General features: G+C 50.5%; 2 protein-coding genes across 8 annotated transcripts in view; one reads left to right on the top strand and one right to left on the bottom strand.

The window, feature by feature from the left end:
* SAMD4A (sterile alpha motif domain containing 4A) overlaps positions 1–15,657 on the top strand; it is a 202,874-nt gene that overhangs the window by 162,921 nt on the left and 24,296 nt on the right. For all 7 annotated transcript variants that reach the window (XM_044773616.2, XM_070513660.1, XM_044773613.2 and 4 more), the window contains 3 exons: positions 1,214–1,300; positions 8,509–8,830; positions 11,046–11,131. In XM_044773616.2, the coding sequence (XP_044629551.1) occupies positions 1,214–1,300; positions 8,509–8,830; positions 11,046–11,131 (495 nt within the window). The remainder of the gene's footprint in view (positions 1–1,213; positions 1,301–8,508; positions 8,831–11,045; positions 11,132–15,657) is intronic.
* GCH1 (GTP cyclohydrolase 1) overlaps positions 14,714–15,657 on the bottom strand; it is a 130,090-nt gene continuing 129,146 nt past the window's right edge. The window contains exon 5 of the transcript XR_011504589.1: positions 14,714–14,813. The gene's annotated coding sequence lies outside the window, so the exon portion shown is untranslated. The remainder of the gene's footprint in view (positions 14,814–15,657) is intronic.

Raw genomic sequence — 15,657 nt, forward strand, 5'->3', positions numbered from 1 at the left:
TCCGGTCACCTCTGCAGGCCTGCTGAATACCAGTATTGAGAGGCACCATAAAGCCTGAGGTCACCGCACCTTCTCAGAGGGCAAAAGGCACTAGTTTCAGCTGCCTAACACACCTCCCACTGCTTTTTGGATCTAGATTGCTTCTTGAGAACCTGGGAACTGATGAGAACTGCTTCTAAGAGCATTTTTGTGTTTGGGTCAGAGTTGATAAAAAAAAAAACTCAGTCATCAGTTGTTTGACTTAAGAGAAAACAAGAAATAATTGACACAGGGGGCAAAACCAGAGGCCAGCACAAACTTTTCGGAGTAAAAGAATTCAACTCGCTTGAACTCAAAGTTGAGGCTAAACAGAAATGTGTCCTCAGTGGTTCATTTTAGAGAGTGGCATCCATTGTCACTTGAGTCTTGATTTTTCTAAGTAAAGGAAGTGTCACTGGTGTTCCCATCTTTTCCTTTTTAAGAGGATTTCTGTGAATAGTTGCAAGCAGTCACCAGAAGTTTGTATTAGAGACCTCATTTGAGAAAGGACTTCCTGTTTGGGAATTTGCAGTATCTGTAGTCGACAAGAGTTTAACTAAATCCAGAGACTCATCATTGCTACACGTTAAGAAGGTAAAATGCACACCCTCACTGTGAATCCTGATCATTTACCTGAAGTGATGACTGAGTTATAAGTTTAAGTTATTTGTATTCTGGTTTTCCTTATGGAGGCCCAAGAAGGGCAGTGAACTGACCAAAGTTGCCTGTGTGGTGTGACAGCAGGTGACCTGCACTGCACTTCCCTTCTTCTCGAGATGGGAAACAAGGGGAAGTGTGAGGAAGCAATGAATATCTGTATGGGGTTGGAAGCTTCTGAGAAAGTGGGAGTGACTGAAATGATAACACCTGGAGAAGAGGAGTGTCTGACTTAAGAATGACCCTTTAAGACTATGAAGAAATCTCCTGCTGGGTGTGGTAACTGGCTGTACCAGGTCTCTCTCCCTCCCTAAATGTCACAGCCAAGAGACACAGACAGATGTGTAGCCAGATGGAGTTAGAATACTTAGTGAGGAGAGGGTTATGATAATGGTACGAAAGAGAGGGACACATGGATGTCTACTGGTCTGCAGCCGTGTAGGAACAAAGCAGACAGTAAAGTGCTAAACAGCCTCCAAGGGTCTCCAAGCTGGTTCCTAAAACTATGTTTCTAAATATAGCTTTTATTTAATTACAGAATGTTACCAAAGGTGCAAGACACAAAATTGTCATCAGTATTCAGAAGCTCAAAGAAAGACAAAACCTCCTGAAGTCTTTGGAAAGGGTAAGTTATCGCTGGGCGAGGCACACTTCCGCCTTCACCATGGGAGAACACACAAAGGGAAATTCTCAGGTGACAGTGTCACCAGCAGACCTTACAGAGTGCCTCATACTGTTTCCTTACCAAAGTCAGAAGAAAAGGAAATGATTTGGAGGCAAAGTTTCCTGGTTATTCCTACTTCTGTGCAACCTGGCCGCTGAAATGTACTTCTCCCCTGGACCCCGGCAGCCTGTGACTGGCCATCCAGAGCTCTGAGGCAGTGCTGTCGAATGCACATATTTCATATACATTCCCCTCTGCCTTTCATGCATTTGTGGAGATGAATGAAGTGTTCAACTCATAATCAAAGGCTGAAATCTTGGCAAAACAGTGTAGGGAATGCCCAGATGTGCTTCATTCCTGCTGTCCACCCAGGGGAGCATCTGGTTTTGAGAAAAGCTGCCCCCAGAGACGCACGCGCCAACAGGTATGCTTTGGGTTTCAGTAGAGAGGATCAAAATCATCTGGCAGATGGACATACTTGGCTTTCTAGAGAATAATTCCATTAACTTAACAGTAGAATGGGTCCCCATCACTCTGATAGGAACCATCTCAAAAATGCTAAATGCTGAAAGAGAGTCTATTCCAGTGTCGAGCAGTTATCAGCCACTACTGCCCTTTCTGTTTGCTGCCTAAACGTGTTTCTTCCTCTCTGTACCCAACATCACCCTGGTAGTGATGTCATTTCTAGAACTTGGTGACTTTATGAGTTCACCTAAAGTCCAAAGGAGAGCAAGCCTTGTTCCACACGCCAGGAGCCCGTGCTGCCTCTGCCCAGAGTTGGGACTCTTGTGTGTCACTCTTGGGAGGCGGGTGGGGTGGGGGGGACGTTCTGTAGATATGTGCTGCCTGCAGAGCTTGAGTGGTAGCCTTGTCTAGTAATCCTAGTGTGCCTTTGGAAGGGAACAAAGAATGGAGGTGGGTAGGACCAGAGCAAGTTCTGTGAGCACGTAAACGTTTTAACACAGTGGGAGGTTTTTTTCTTTTTCACAAAGATGTGTGTGTGTATAACTTTACATACAATGTATAAAGTTATATTTAATGAAAATCACACAAAATGTAAAGGAGTATATATTTATAGAACATGCATATATACTTTATAAGGAAGATTGCCTTTAAAAATCTCTGGATGGATAGACAGACAGAGGCAGCTCACATGCTCATCCATGTTGAGAGGCCTGTTCTTAATGAAAGCGTGTCACAAACCACAAGTGACCCATCCACCTCAACCACAGTAATTGCTGCTGTTCTTAGTTTTATGCTAGCTCCCCTTTACCAAGCAGCTTCTCTAACAGTGATTATTGCCATTTCTAATATAAGAAACCGTTCCCTTTTGGGAGGCATTCAAAAGGCCAGTTTTCTCCTTATCTGTTAGAAAGCACAGAAAATGTTTTGTATAAAATTTGATTGCTAAGCGTTAACGGTGAAAGAGTGACCCTCCCCCCCTTATTTCTGGAGCATGTTTCAGGAACTCATTCATGTCCTGTCACTGAGGAAACACGCCCACCTGAGAGACAGAGATGGAACTGCTGTCAGCTCTACTCCCTGTGGCCTTGGGCCCAATCACTGTGTGGAAACACAGGACAGCAAGGTGGCACTGGTGGTCCTGACATCCACTGACTTTCTATCTAACCTTTGAATAAGTCAGTGACACTTTCTGTGTCCCAGATTTCATACCTAGAATAATATTGACTCCACAAAAATACTTTTTCCCTGGTTCACTGGAATGAGAGTGTAAAAAAAAATGGCAAATGTAATACAAAGTCTGAGAGCAGCTAATGGCCAAGAGGAAAGCAATAATGAGTTTGTTCAGTTTGACTTCTTTGAGGAGGAAAGCTTGTGTCTGTCAGACCGTCACACTGAGCTTGCTTCAGAACTCCTGAGTCCAGACACCTGTGTGCTCGTCTCTTCAGGAGCTGATGGCCTGGGGGCGGGGCACCCTTTCCTCAGCTTCTGCTCAGGACTCAGCTGCTGGCTCTGTTCTCTTTTCTCTGGGACCCTGCCTCTCCTGCTCTTCAAGGGAGGGCGTCGTCCGTAACCTGTACCACATAGGCCACCAGTGATAGACTCTACTCAGCCACTTCTCTGGCACTCCAGGTGTCCCCAGTTGATCGTGCTGTTGGAAGTGCTGTCGTCGTGCCCTTGCTTGCCCACAGCATTCTTACCTCACATGGAACCCAGAGATCTCTAAGGAGATGGCTAGGACCCCGCCCATGGTTAGTTCACAGCCAGTAGACACTGCAGTTAAGCTCTCCATCTGGAGCTCTCCCACTCAGTTACTGAACACTTACCAAGCAGCCGCCTTGGACCAGACTTACCCCATCCACTGGAGGCTGACGGTGAGTCACACAGGTTCCTGCCCTCGGGGAGCCCGGGACACTCATTGTGACAGATAGACATATGAGCCAGTGCTCTGAGAATCCAGTGTGATCCATGTCATCCCCAAGGCAGGGAGGGAGAATTTTTCCTGGGATGAAACAGACTATCTGCAGTGGCAAGGAGAAAACCTTGGAGGGGCCCAAGATGGCTTGAAGATTCATTAGGAGCCTATGGCCAGTCTTGGTGGACCCTTGAGTCAAGGTAGGGTCCATGAGTGTGGAGAGGGATAAGAGATCATTTAGTGGGTGTCCAGGCATTGGCAGGCAGTTTGGGCTTGGGTGTCATGCCATTTAAGGACAGAAAATATAGGAGGAGTTACTAGTGTGGGAGAAATGGAGTTTATTTTGACAGGTTGAATCTGAGGTGCCTGTGGGATACCCAGGCAGAAATGGCAAGTCTAGGGGCCAGCCTGGTGGTGTAGTGGTTAAGTTTGCACTCTCCGCTTCAGTGGCCCAGTGTTCATGGGTTTGGATACCAGGGGCAGACCTACACACCGCTCATCAAGCCATGCTGTGGTGGCATCCCACATACAAAATAGAGGAAGATTGACAACAGATATACACTCAGAGCCAATCTTCCTCACCAAAACAAAAAAGAAAGAAAGAAAGAAAGATATGGTAAGTCTATAATCCACAAGGGTTTGAAGGACTCAGTTGTGGGTCATCTGTGTATAAATGGTAGTTGGTACCTCCTGTGTACCCCTCCTTGAAGTGTGCATCAGGTGATAAGAGCTGAGGACAGACCCTGAGGAACACCAGAAGATATGGAGGGACTGCATGATGACAGAGGCTGAGCCTGCCCAGAGGGTCGGAGAGAGTGTTCGACGGAGGGAACCCTATCGGGTGCCATGGATGTGTCACACATGAGGAAGACTGAACACCGCCCCCTGGAATTGGCATTGGCAGGAAACTGGTAGCCATGATGAGAAGGGTTTCAGGGGACTGGGAGGGGACAAGAGCAGAAACCCATCAATGGGGGAGTCTGAGTGGGTGATGAGACCATGGGGTGAGGATGTGTAGACTTCTCAAGATATTTGGTAGAAAAGGAAAAAGGAAGATTAGAATGGTCACTGGGCAGATTTTTCAACGTTCATCTTTAATATTGAAAATGTTTCCACATGCTTTTATTCACCATCCTTCTTTTCCAATGGACTCCCAAACTCTGAAGCTGAACTGTTCTCTGAGCCTGGGAACCTGGCATGGAGAAAAGAGATACACACACACACACACACACACACACACACACAGGTAGTCAGGTGTCCTGTTCTGTGTTCCCACAGCTCCCTGTCCGGGCAGCATCCTCACACTCCTGAGCCCCAGGAACTGTCAGCATCTTAGGGTGAGGACTGTGTCGACTTTGTGTTAAGATCACCAATCCCTAACAGTGCCAGGCTCACGGTAGGGCTCAGCTGACGTTTGGGAAATGACAAGAGAGGGAATGGAATGAAGTAGATGCAGGAGCCCTGTCTACTGTGTGAGAAGCCCATATTCTTCTCACACACGGGGAAGAACGGGGCCACAGACAGTTGGTAAGTGCTGGGGACCCTTTGGCTGCTAAAGCTGTCTGCTCCAGATATTTGCATCTCGTTGCTGTTACAGGCCCCACAGAAGACTCTGCACCAGTCTTCCTCCATGACCTGAGAAAGCAAGGCCAGAAAAGGCTGACATGATTGGAAAGGTGCCCCTTCCTGCTTGTCCTCCCTGAGTTGTGCCCGCCCGAGCTGAGATGACCACATGGCAGTGGACCAGCCTTTCCAGTGCTGCACCTGAGCACCTCAGCTCTGCGGCTTTGTCCTGGCACATCAGTTAATGGACAGCTTCCTTTTGCCTCTTTGTGTTTATAACGTGGGTGATGTGAGGATCGGTAGACCCTTGGTGATCCCCTATTTGTGTCAGCAGGGAGAATTTATCCCCACAGCTAGTCTCCATTCAGCTTCCTTCTCAACTTGGGACTCAGTGTTGAGTCTGGAATTCATTTTGCAGAGTGAGGAATGTAATCTGCAGGTCGTGGCACCAGCCGACAGGCTGGCACAGGCAGGGGCATTGCTAACTGGCTGTAAGTCCAGTGTTATCTTTGAGACAGTGGCTTGAAGTCTCTGGGGCAAACAAGACAAAACCAAAGCAAACTCTACATGATTCCTGAGAAGCTGTATTTCACGGCAAGCGTCCAACAGTATTCGTCATGTTTATGGTTTCCTTTGTGGTATGGTTGCCCCAGTAAAAGAGGAAGATAAGATTTGAACTTGGGGCAAGTGTATGTTTCCTGTTTGAAGGAGTTCAGCATTCACCATAACCAAAACCCCCTCCCCCACCACGGAGTAACTCTAGAAGCCTTCTTGCACATGACAAGAACAGGCACGGGTTTGGTGGTGGTTGACAGTGTCACAGGCATGCACATGCTCACCTCAGCGGTAGCCGCCACATGGAAGGACATGACAGCCTGCCTGTGGTCACCCAGATAGGCCTGCCAGCTCTGCCTGCCCAGCCCCTCTGTCTGGGAGCGTCGTCCTTCTGTCTCCTGTCCTCCCGGCTCAGTCAGGGCAGGACGAGGAGGTCGGAGCCCCCACGCCCCGGGTGCAGGTTGGGTGGTTGGCAGGAACTGGAGGATCTCGAAGCAGGGGTCCCCCAGTTGGCACGTAGTGGGGTCAGGAAAGGTGGCAGAGTCAAGCCATCTGCCCTGTCCCATTAGGTCACCAGGTCCAAGTCAAAGGACCCGTCACATGATGGCCTCAGGCACTGGTCCGGGCAGCGGGGAGCCCATGCCTGATCAGGAGTGCCGACCCTGCAGCAGGTCTGCCCACAGCTGCAGTCATCCCTCTACCGCCAGACCCGCCAGGCTCAGGAGGCAGGCGGTGGGCGATCTGAGCCCTCCTCGGGAAAGGGAAAATGGACTCTCTCCCCTCAAATAGGCCGGACATGGCCCTGGCCAGGAGCAAGACAGGTCTAGGGGCTGCTTAGCATTTCACTCCCTCCTGAGCCCTGGCTGCCCTCCAGGCGAAGGCCCACTTCAGGCTCTGCTCCCGACCCCTGAACAGAGCCGTTTCCCTACCCGGTTGGTGGGGCTGCTGGCCTTTTGCTCCCTGGAGGTGAAACCCGCCTGTCCAAGGCTGCTGTCCTCGGGTGTCCTTTTTCTAATTAATTGATTGGACAGTCTGGGAGCAGAAATGATCACATCGCACGTGCTTGTGTTCCTTGACATCACCAAGCAGTTTTTCTTGGTAAGCGAGGATCCCAGGGATGGGCTGGTACTCATGCTTCAGGCTTGTAAAATTATGTCCTTGCTATTCTGGGCTCTCAGAAGATTAAACACTTCTCTGGTAATCAGGGCCCTGATTGTAGTGTCCTTCCTGGGTCCTGGGGAGAGCTTTGCTGCTTAAGCCCCGGGCCGGCCCTGGGGCTGAGGGCCGGGCCCCCCCTCCCATGCCAGGAAAGCGCCCCCAGGCCCAGACTTGCAGCACAAGCCTCTGAGCCCGTTCTGCGCCTCTGTGATCGTCTGGCACATAGATAAATGTCGATCAGAATCAACTTTCATTCCTTTTTCTAATAGATAATGCCCACTATATGAAACTATGTATACAGAAGGACCCAATTTTATTATAAAATATATAAAGTCAGGTATATATTTTATACATTATAGTGTACAAATGTATGATACATATTTCTCTCTAGAATGATCCTTCTAAAACACGTCACTCTCCTGCTCAAAACCTTCCCTGATTTCCCGTCTCATTTAGAAGAAATTCTTCCCCCCACCCCGCCCCGGCCCACAGGCCTCCCCGCTCCACCTGCCTGGCTCCTTGGATTCCGTTTCCGGCCCCTCGACCGTCGCCTCCCTGTGCTCCCTCGGGCATCCTTGCTGCTCCTCAGACACTCTGGGCACCCCGCCCTGATGCCTTTGCCCTTGCTGTGCCCTCTGCGGGGAGCACTCCTTCCCGGATCCTCATGCCCCCGCCTCCTGGGGCCCCCATCCAGGGTCAGCCCTCAGAGAGCCACCCTCTCAGCAGCCGGCCTGCACCTCAGACCCTGGCAGGACGGATGTTCATCTCACAGAGGCTGTACACCCCCTGAGGGAGCCCTAAAGGCCCTTCCCACCGTGTCCCCGTGCCTGGCCCAGTGCCTGGCAAGTCAGAGCCCTCAGCACATGCTTATTAATTTAAGAAAGCGGCACAGGATGCGGTCACAGACACTGACCTGCAGCTTTACAAATACTAACATCGCCACAGCTACTTATTAAGGCAGGTACTGTTGTTACTCTCATTTTATCCACAGGGAAACTGAGGCATAGAGGGGCTGTTTACCCAAGGTCACACAGCAGTGCCAGAATTTGAATCCCAGTGTCTGTCCTAGAGTCTGTGCTTTCAACCACTGCCCTGTACTGCCTGTGCTGTGGGCTGAGCAGAGGTATGACTGAGCAGGGTCCTTCACCCAAAACGAATCACCCCCAGGACCGGAAGCCACCACACACCCCCTGCCGCCACACCACCTCTGAAGTGTGTGAGTGTGAGCAATGGAAGCACGTCTCATAGGAGGCACACAGGCAGCCAGGGAGGAGGCGTCCAAGACCGTGTCAGTGCTCATCTCTCCACAGTGGGATCTTCTCCTCTCTATACATATCTGTATTTTCCAAGTTTTCTACCTGGGCTCATATTAGAATGATTAACATTAAAATGTTTGCTTTTCAAAGAACCTTCTGATGAAGGGCCAGCAGCCGCAAGTCCTGCCGGGGAGGGGAGGCATCGAGGCAGGCCACCCGTTCCTTACCCTAATGCAGGTCTTCTCCCTCTGACTGTCCAGGACATCATCGAGGGGGGCAACCTGCGCATCCCGCTCCAGGAACTGCACCAGATGATCCTGACTCCCATCAAGGCCTACAGCTCCCCGAGTGCCACCCCCGAGGCACGCCGCCGGGAGACCCGGGCCTCGCTCATGGGCCCCGAGAGCCAGAGCCCCGACTGCAAAGACAGTGCTGTGGCCACTGGCGCCACCGCCACCACCTCAGCTGGGGCCAGCGGCGGGCTCCAGCCACACCCGCTGAGCAGCTGTGAGGGGGAGCTGGCCGTTGCCCCCCTGCCGGAGGGGGATCTCCCCGGGCAGTTCACACGTGTCATGGGGAAAGGTACAGCCTGATTCTCCCGCCCCCCCTTTTCTTCTCTCCACACCATTAACCAGAGCTGCCAGTGCCTGCGGGGCTCCCCATGTGTGGATAAGCTGTCTGCCAGAGTGGATGTCATTAGCCCACTGTACAGAGGAGGAAAGTACGGTGCAGAGGGGTCCAGGCGTTTGGGTCTGAACTCGGATCTCTCTGACCCCAGAAAGCCTCTTCCTTGGCTTTGTCTCCTTCCTCTCCCACTCCTTCAGACCAGGGTGCCCCGGGCCCTCCTGGTAGAGCACTCACTGGGCCTTTGGACCTCAGGCTAAAGTCCGTCCTTACCACGGACCACTCCAGGTCCCACAGCCAGGCTGCGTGCGTGCTGTCTGACAGGACAGAATTCCCGTGCGTCGTCTGGGAAAGAGTGTCCTTTCCACCTGGCCCGCCCTGTGCCCCGGGTCAGAGCTTTATCCACATGTCCTTGACGATGTCCAGTGCTAGAATAATTTGTGTTTATGGGATGTTTTGCAAAAAATCTTGATTATTTAAGAAATGTAGTGAATGCCAGTACTTTTCCTTTGGGAAAGGGAAACATTTTTTTCTTTATTGTACAATATTTCAAATCATTTTAAAGACCCAAGTTTTTACCAAAAGAAATGGACACTTGAGTCTTGAAACTCCCCATGGTACGTGACCTAAAAAGGACAAATCCATAGAAATCTGGTGCAGAGGAGATGACGTGTACCATCCCTTGGAGCTGAAATGCCAGCAGCCTGATGGCCAGGCCACCCTGGTCCATGGCCTCCTCTCATTCACCTCCTCGCTCCCCCACCCCCAGCTGGGCTTTCTGCTCTGTGACCCTCTGGGTGAAGATATCCATGGGAGTGGTTGCCCCCCTTCCATGTGATGAGACCCATGGTGGGCTCACCCCTCAGAAGACCCACACTCCTCTGGCACGGCCTTTCTTTAAAGTTTAACTACTTTCAAGTAAATTACAAAATAAATTCATTCTCAACATAAAAAAATCAAAACTAAACAAAATGGCAGAAGGTAAAAAATAGACCCCTACCCCAAGCCACACCATCTTCCTCCCCAGAGGTGACCACTAGAAGCAAGTTTGGACTACCCCTTCAAAAGTTTCTAATCATATACATGCACGTGAGTATCCTTTCACACTCAAAAAGGTCTTGTTTACATGTTTTTTTTTACATTACATACTTTGAATATTTCTATCAATACAATGGCACTACCTCGTTCTTTTTAAGGTTGCATACTATTCCACTGTTTGCATAAACCATAATTTATTTAGCAGGGCCCCAATTAATGGACATCAAGGTGGTATCCAAGCCTTTGTTGTTAGAAACAATGCTATACTGCAGTCTGTCTGCAAGGACATGGTATGAATGGGGGTCTGTGACAGGCTGGTTCCACAGGATCAGGGAAGTCTAATGCCCAGGCTTCAAGCTTGTGCTACTTGAGCACAAGGCATTTTCACTTCTACTTGATGTCTTTTGTGCAACAATCTCCACTGTGGCCTTCTAAACATTACCATCAAAATCAGAGCACCGAGACCTCCAGGATAACAGTAGAATGGGCTACACCAGTGTGCCATGAGAAATCCAGTGGGGATGTGCTCTGCCCGCAGACTAACTTTGCTGTGTCTCTGTTAGCACTTACTTGAGTGTGCAGGCAAACCTGTGTGTGTATAGATGCATGTGCGCTTTTGAGAAAACAACCCTCCAGGGTCTGAGTAGCAGGCTTCCCGCTCGTGTGCGCGCCCACACACCTCGCATCCTAAAAGATGTGTCAGCCTCATTTCTCCAAACAAGGTACCAGTTCATTCATAAAATTATGGAGACAGCTCTCTGATAACGTCAGTGGTCTTGACTGTTTTTGAATTTCCTCTCAAAAGGAGCGTCTTTCAAAGATAGAGCTCAGGACACTGCTGCGTTCTTCTCTCCCAGAATGTCTGTCAGGCTGGATCGCGGAAGGCTTAATATAGAATGGCATGCCTGGAATGAACCGAAGGGGCTTCTCGAGGCGAGGGCTCCCGTGGTGACCGAGCCTTTGACTTCCGTGGAATGAGGAACCTCCTGGCCTTTTTTTGTGACCCTTACGTAAAGCCACAGGCCACATACTTCTCAAAATACTGGTCCTGAAAGAAAATCAGAGGCAGATCCCAGAGGTTAAAATGAGCGTGCATTTTTCTAATTCATCTCCCTTTTTTTTTTTAAATTCACAGTGTGCACACAGCTCTTGGTCTCCAGACCTGATGAGGAGAATATAAGTTCTTATTTACAGCTCATAGACAAATGTCTAATTCATGAGGTGAGTAGTGACAGGTTTCACAAAACTTTTTCTCATTGCTTAGAAATGGTTCTCAGAACGTCTGTGATGTGATCATTTGGGTTTCTGACAGCTTGTTCTTGAGGGGTGGACGGTCACGAATAATAGTTCAGGCAGAACTCAGCTATGGTGGCTTCAACCCTAAACACAGCTTGTATATTACTTTGGTGTCCAAAGATTCTTTAGACTGAGTTCTGATGTGAGGGTGAAAGCCTGAGAGAAACTTCTGACTCCAGAAGAATTCCTGAGTGACCACCCTGGGTGGTTAACACACAGCCCTGCCCTCTAGCCCTTGGCATTTTCAAGTATGTTTAAAATTTTGTGTTGAAACATTTTGCCTTTTGGCTCAGGGAAATTTGAGGGAGAAAGAAAGAGAGGGTGTGCAACATGCATGTTTGTGTGTATGTTGTGTGTGGTTTGATGGCTGTTCCACTCTGTTTTGATTTGTGATTTTTATTGGAATTGTATTTAGCCATATGTCCTTTTGAAGGACTAGGCAGGCTGGAGCTGTGCCTCCCAGGCTCTCAGAGAGTGCACCATCTTCACCTCGAGCAATGGCATGGATGGGCTGGGACAGCCCTATACCCTGGCAGCTGCCCCGAGGGACACGTGCGGGCCGGGTTGTGCCTCAGATCTAGGACTCCAGTGGCTTCTTGAGTGCAATAAAGAGATACAGAGATGAGGTCTAGGCTTCAGAAAACTTAAGACCCAATAAACCTAGGGTCCCGGGGTCTTTTTGTGGGATTTTGACATGAGAGTAAGATGGTAAAGGCCTCCAGGTCTCCTCACCTTGGCCGTGTTGGCAGCCACAACCCCAGCAGTCCAGTGGGTCCCAGTGAAGGGAGACAGTCTGCACAGAGGTCTGGCCTCACCCACCCTCCCAGCTCCCTCATAGGCAGATCTGCTGCTGACGGGCTGGCTCGGTTCTCAGCCCTCCACCCTCCTGCGGCCTGACTCTGCCCGCCCTCCCCCAGGTGGACAGTCTCCCTCTGGGTGTCCAGCACAGCCACCTCTCCCCTATCCTCTAAACCCTCATTTTTGCGATTTCCTCTCACAGTAGCTGAATTCTTGTGTGTCCCTTCCACCAATCGTAGACTAATCTTTCCTGTTTCCAGTCCGGACGCTGCCCTTGTCTTGACCAGCAAAAAGTGACAACAGAAGAGAAGGCAAGAGTACATTGACGAATTCTAGAACTCATTCATCCCATAGATATTTATCAAGTGCCTAGGCCCTGTCCCTGGCTAGGTAGCTTCTGGTGTGGAGTGGTGGGTGAGACGAAAGGAAACAGGGCATCACATATGTAATGACACAGCCTCTGAGAGGGCCGTCCCACGTGCCACGGAGCCCCGAGGGAGCGGCACTGCCTCCCGGGAGCTGCCTCCACGCTAGAGCTGAAGGCCAGCCGGAGCCTAGGAGGGAAGGCGGGCGGCGGGGGGCGCTCTGTCTTGCTGGGGAGGAAGACGCCTGCAGTGGGTTTCAGGGCGCTGCACAGGGGAGGATTTAGGCCTCTGAGAAAGCAAATCGGAGCTCCGCTCCCTCTCCCACGCCTGCTCTCACTCTGGGCCTTCAAGAGCTGGGAGGACAGAAGCTTCCACCTCGCCTCGGTCTGCTGAGCCCCCGAGACAGAACACAGGGCCTCCGCCAGCCCTGGAGCTTTGGCCTGTGGCTTCTCGCATTCCTGCCCTCTCTGAGCACTCCAGCTCTCCCTCCAGTTTTCTCTTTCTTTCCCCTTTTCCTCCCTGGCGGCCCCAAGTGATTCAATGTGAGGATGGCGCCCTGCTGGCAGGGGCCCGGCTGCTTGGGGGCCAGGGGCTCTCGCAAATGGGCATCATGCAGGGAGGAGCTCGTGCCGTGTCTGCTTGCCTGAGTTCATGTCAGGATGGAGGGGCCTGCGCTCTGCTTTGGAAAGGAAAGTGTTGTTCAAGACTTTATTATTTTAGTTCGAAAAGGAGGAAACGCGTCTGAATAATTTTCCACAGCCTCGGGTTATTCTGTGTGCAGCACACACCCTCCCCGTGAGGCCCCGCAGAGGCGCACGGTCTCCGTCCTGGCTGAAGGTTGGCCTGGGCCGGGAGAGACAGGACTCCCTTTCACAGCCTGAGCGTGCTGTTCTTTAGCCGACTCGAAGGGGAGGGTGTTGACTGAGCCCAGACGCCTTCCTTCCTTCCAGAGGTGGAGGGGCTGACTCCCTAGAGCAGGGAACAGACAGGCGGGGAAGTCTGCGTTTTGTATCTGAGACCAACTGCTTTGTCTCCTGGATTATAATCCCAGGCTACCTGCCTCACCATCTTGAGAAGGTTCTGGAAAGATGAGCTCTTGCCCCCTTTATGAGCCTTTAATCCAACCACAAAAGCTGTAGGACACATCTTCCTCCAGATAGACTTATTGGTTTTGGCCTGACGGGGACAGAGGACTATGGGAGTGGCTGCCTGGCTGTGTCTGAGCAAGCTGTAGTGTGGAATCTTCCCTCCCCTCCAGCCCCTGAGGAAGCTGCTGCACCGTAGCCCAGAGCTGCTAGTGGAGGGGCCGAGGTGAGATATCAGCCCTTCCAGCCAAGAGCAGAGCTCCCACCACAGTCTGCTACTCTGCGGGCGTACCCAGGAACCAGCTTTCAGAAATCACTCGGAGCCAGCCATGACCTAGCTGCTGCCCGAGCTTCCCAGCTGCAGCTTCCTGGCCTGCAAAGAACCGGCTGCCACACTCGCTCAGCGCTGCACCCCAGAGCTAAATGAGCCTGATGCTCCCGTGTCGAGTGAATGAGCTGCCCTCTGGGGTGGGGGGCAGGAGGGGAGTAAACATCTCCACCTTTTGGATGTTCTTTGCCACCATGGCAGATGTCACGTATGAACTGGTGTCCTTGGAAGCACTTTGAATGCACATCTGTAAAGTGAGCCATTGACTCCTTTGTCACTTGCAACTCAGGCCAGTTGTCCTTTGGGCTGGCGTCAGACCAGTTCAGTATTGTAGTGTTGAAACCTTGAAGTCCTTTGCTGGGGCTCAAGGTGATTGTTGAATACCAAGTGAGATGACACTCATATACCACCACCAAAGGTTTGGTCTATGCCGCCGGAGGGAGGATCTGTGGGCAGCTCATGTTGAACCATTGCTGAGAGCTAGTCATGTTTAGAGTATTCTGAGTGCTTGTCACGTGTTATCTCGTTTAGTCCTTACATTGTCCCTTTGAGGGAGGGATTATTATCCTCAGTTTTTAGAAGGAATTGAGTCTCAGGAGAGGAACTTGCATGAGGGTGTACAGGTACTCAAGCGCTGCCCATATGCATCCAGAGCCCTCCTCTGACCACTGGGCTGGACCCTCCTTTCCGAGTCATCTTGACCAGCACACCTGCACCTTGTGTCCTCACTCAACGTTTGGCTGAATAAGCTGGTCAAAAGCAGAATCTGTCCATCCCTCTCTTTATTAGTCCAGCAGAAACGCATGCCTTTGCAGTTTTCAGAGGGACTCGTGTAGAGTTGGACACTCACCGAGCATCACTAGCAAATGAGAGGGACCACGGAGGGATCCACATCTTCACCTTTTAGCCTTGAGACCATCCCACCACGTACCTTAATGGGGGGTCTGCACCTCTTTCTCCATGGAGCACTGAGTCCCTGGGTTGGTAGCCCTCCTTGATAAATATCCTTAATGGCATCTGGCTAAGGTCACCTAGGAGGAAGTGATTTGCAAATCAATTACTTTTCTACAATACAACTAACATCTTTTTGCTTTTGTTCGCATAGCTCTCCTTTGTTTAGGTCCTTGAAGATTAAATGTCATCAGGAGAAAATTAAGCTGTCATTTTTTTCTCTGTTTCCTTCATGGGAAATAGTCATGTAGTCTGTTACTCTAAGTAATAGTTTATTGCTTCTTCAAGGATTTCATGCCTTATTGACAAAACTATGCAGTCAAATTTGATGGAGTTCCCATGGCATGTGGACCACAGTGCCAGGCCCTTGCCAGGGCTCTGTACTGCAGGCGCAGTTTCCCCGTCTAGAGTACCACATGTCCATTTTCTGCACACAGCAGAATTGCCAGGGCACCTGCTCCAAGCACAGGCTCCCTAGACTCCCCTCCAGGTCTGTTAATGGGGCTCCGGGTGTGTGGGAGCAGGGCCGGGAATCTGCCTTTAACAGTCTCCTTGGTGGGTTCTAATAGATCATGAATTTGAGATGCTCTGCTTTGGGAACTCATAACTCCCAGAAAGTCCTTCCCTGGGCCATGGTGGCCACAGGACACATGATACAGATGACAGTGTAAGCAAAATATCCCCCAAACACCCGTTTTACTAGTCAAGACTTGAAAAGTAGTCAGATCTACCCATTTTCCTAAACTTTAAACAAAGTTTAGGTCAGGATAAGGGCATGGAGCCCCCTTAACTGGAGATTTCTCAACAAAGCCCTGAAACACAGAGACTATACTCCATTTTCTAAAGGCCCACAGACCACTCCGGGGTGACCACACACCATCCAGTGGATTGATTTTTGGAGTAGTTTAGCATTTCCGTTGATTA

This window comes from Equus asinus, chromosome 7 (genome assembly GCF_041296235.1).
Source record: "Equus asinus isolate D_3611 breed Donkey chromosome 7, EquAss-T2T_v2, whole genome shotgun sequence".
In the NCBI taxonomy this organism is placed as follows: Eukaryota; Metazoa; Chordata; class Mammalia; order Perissodactyla; family Equidae; genus Equus; species Equus asinus.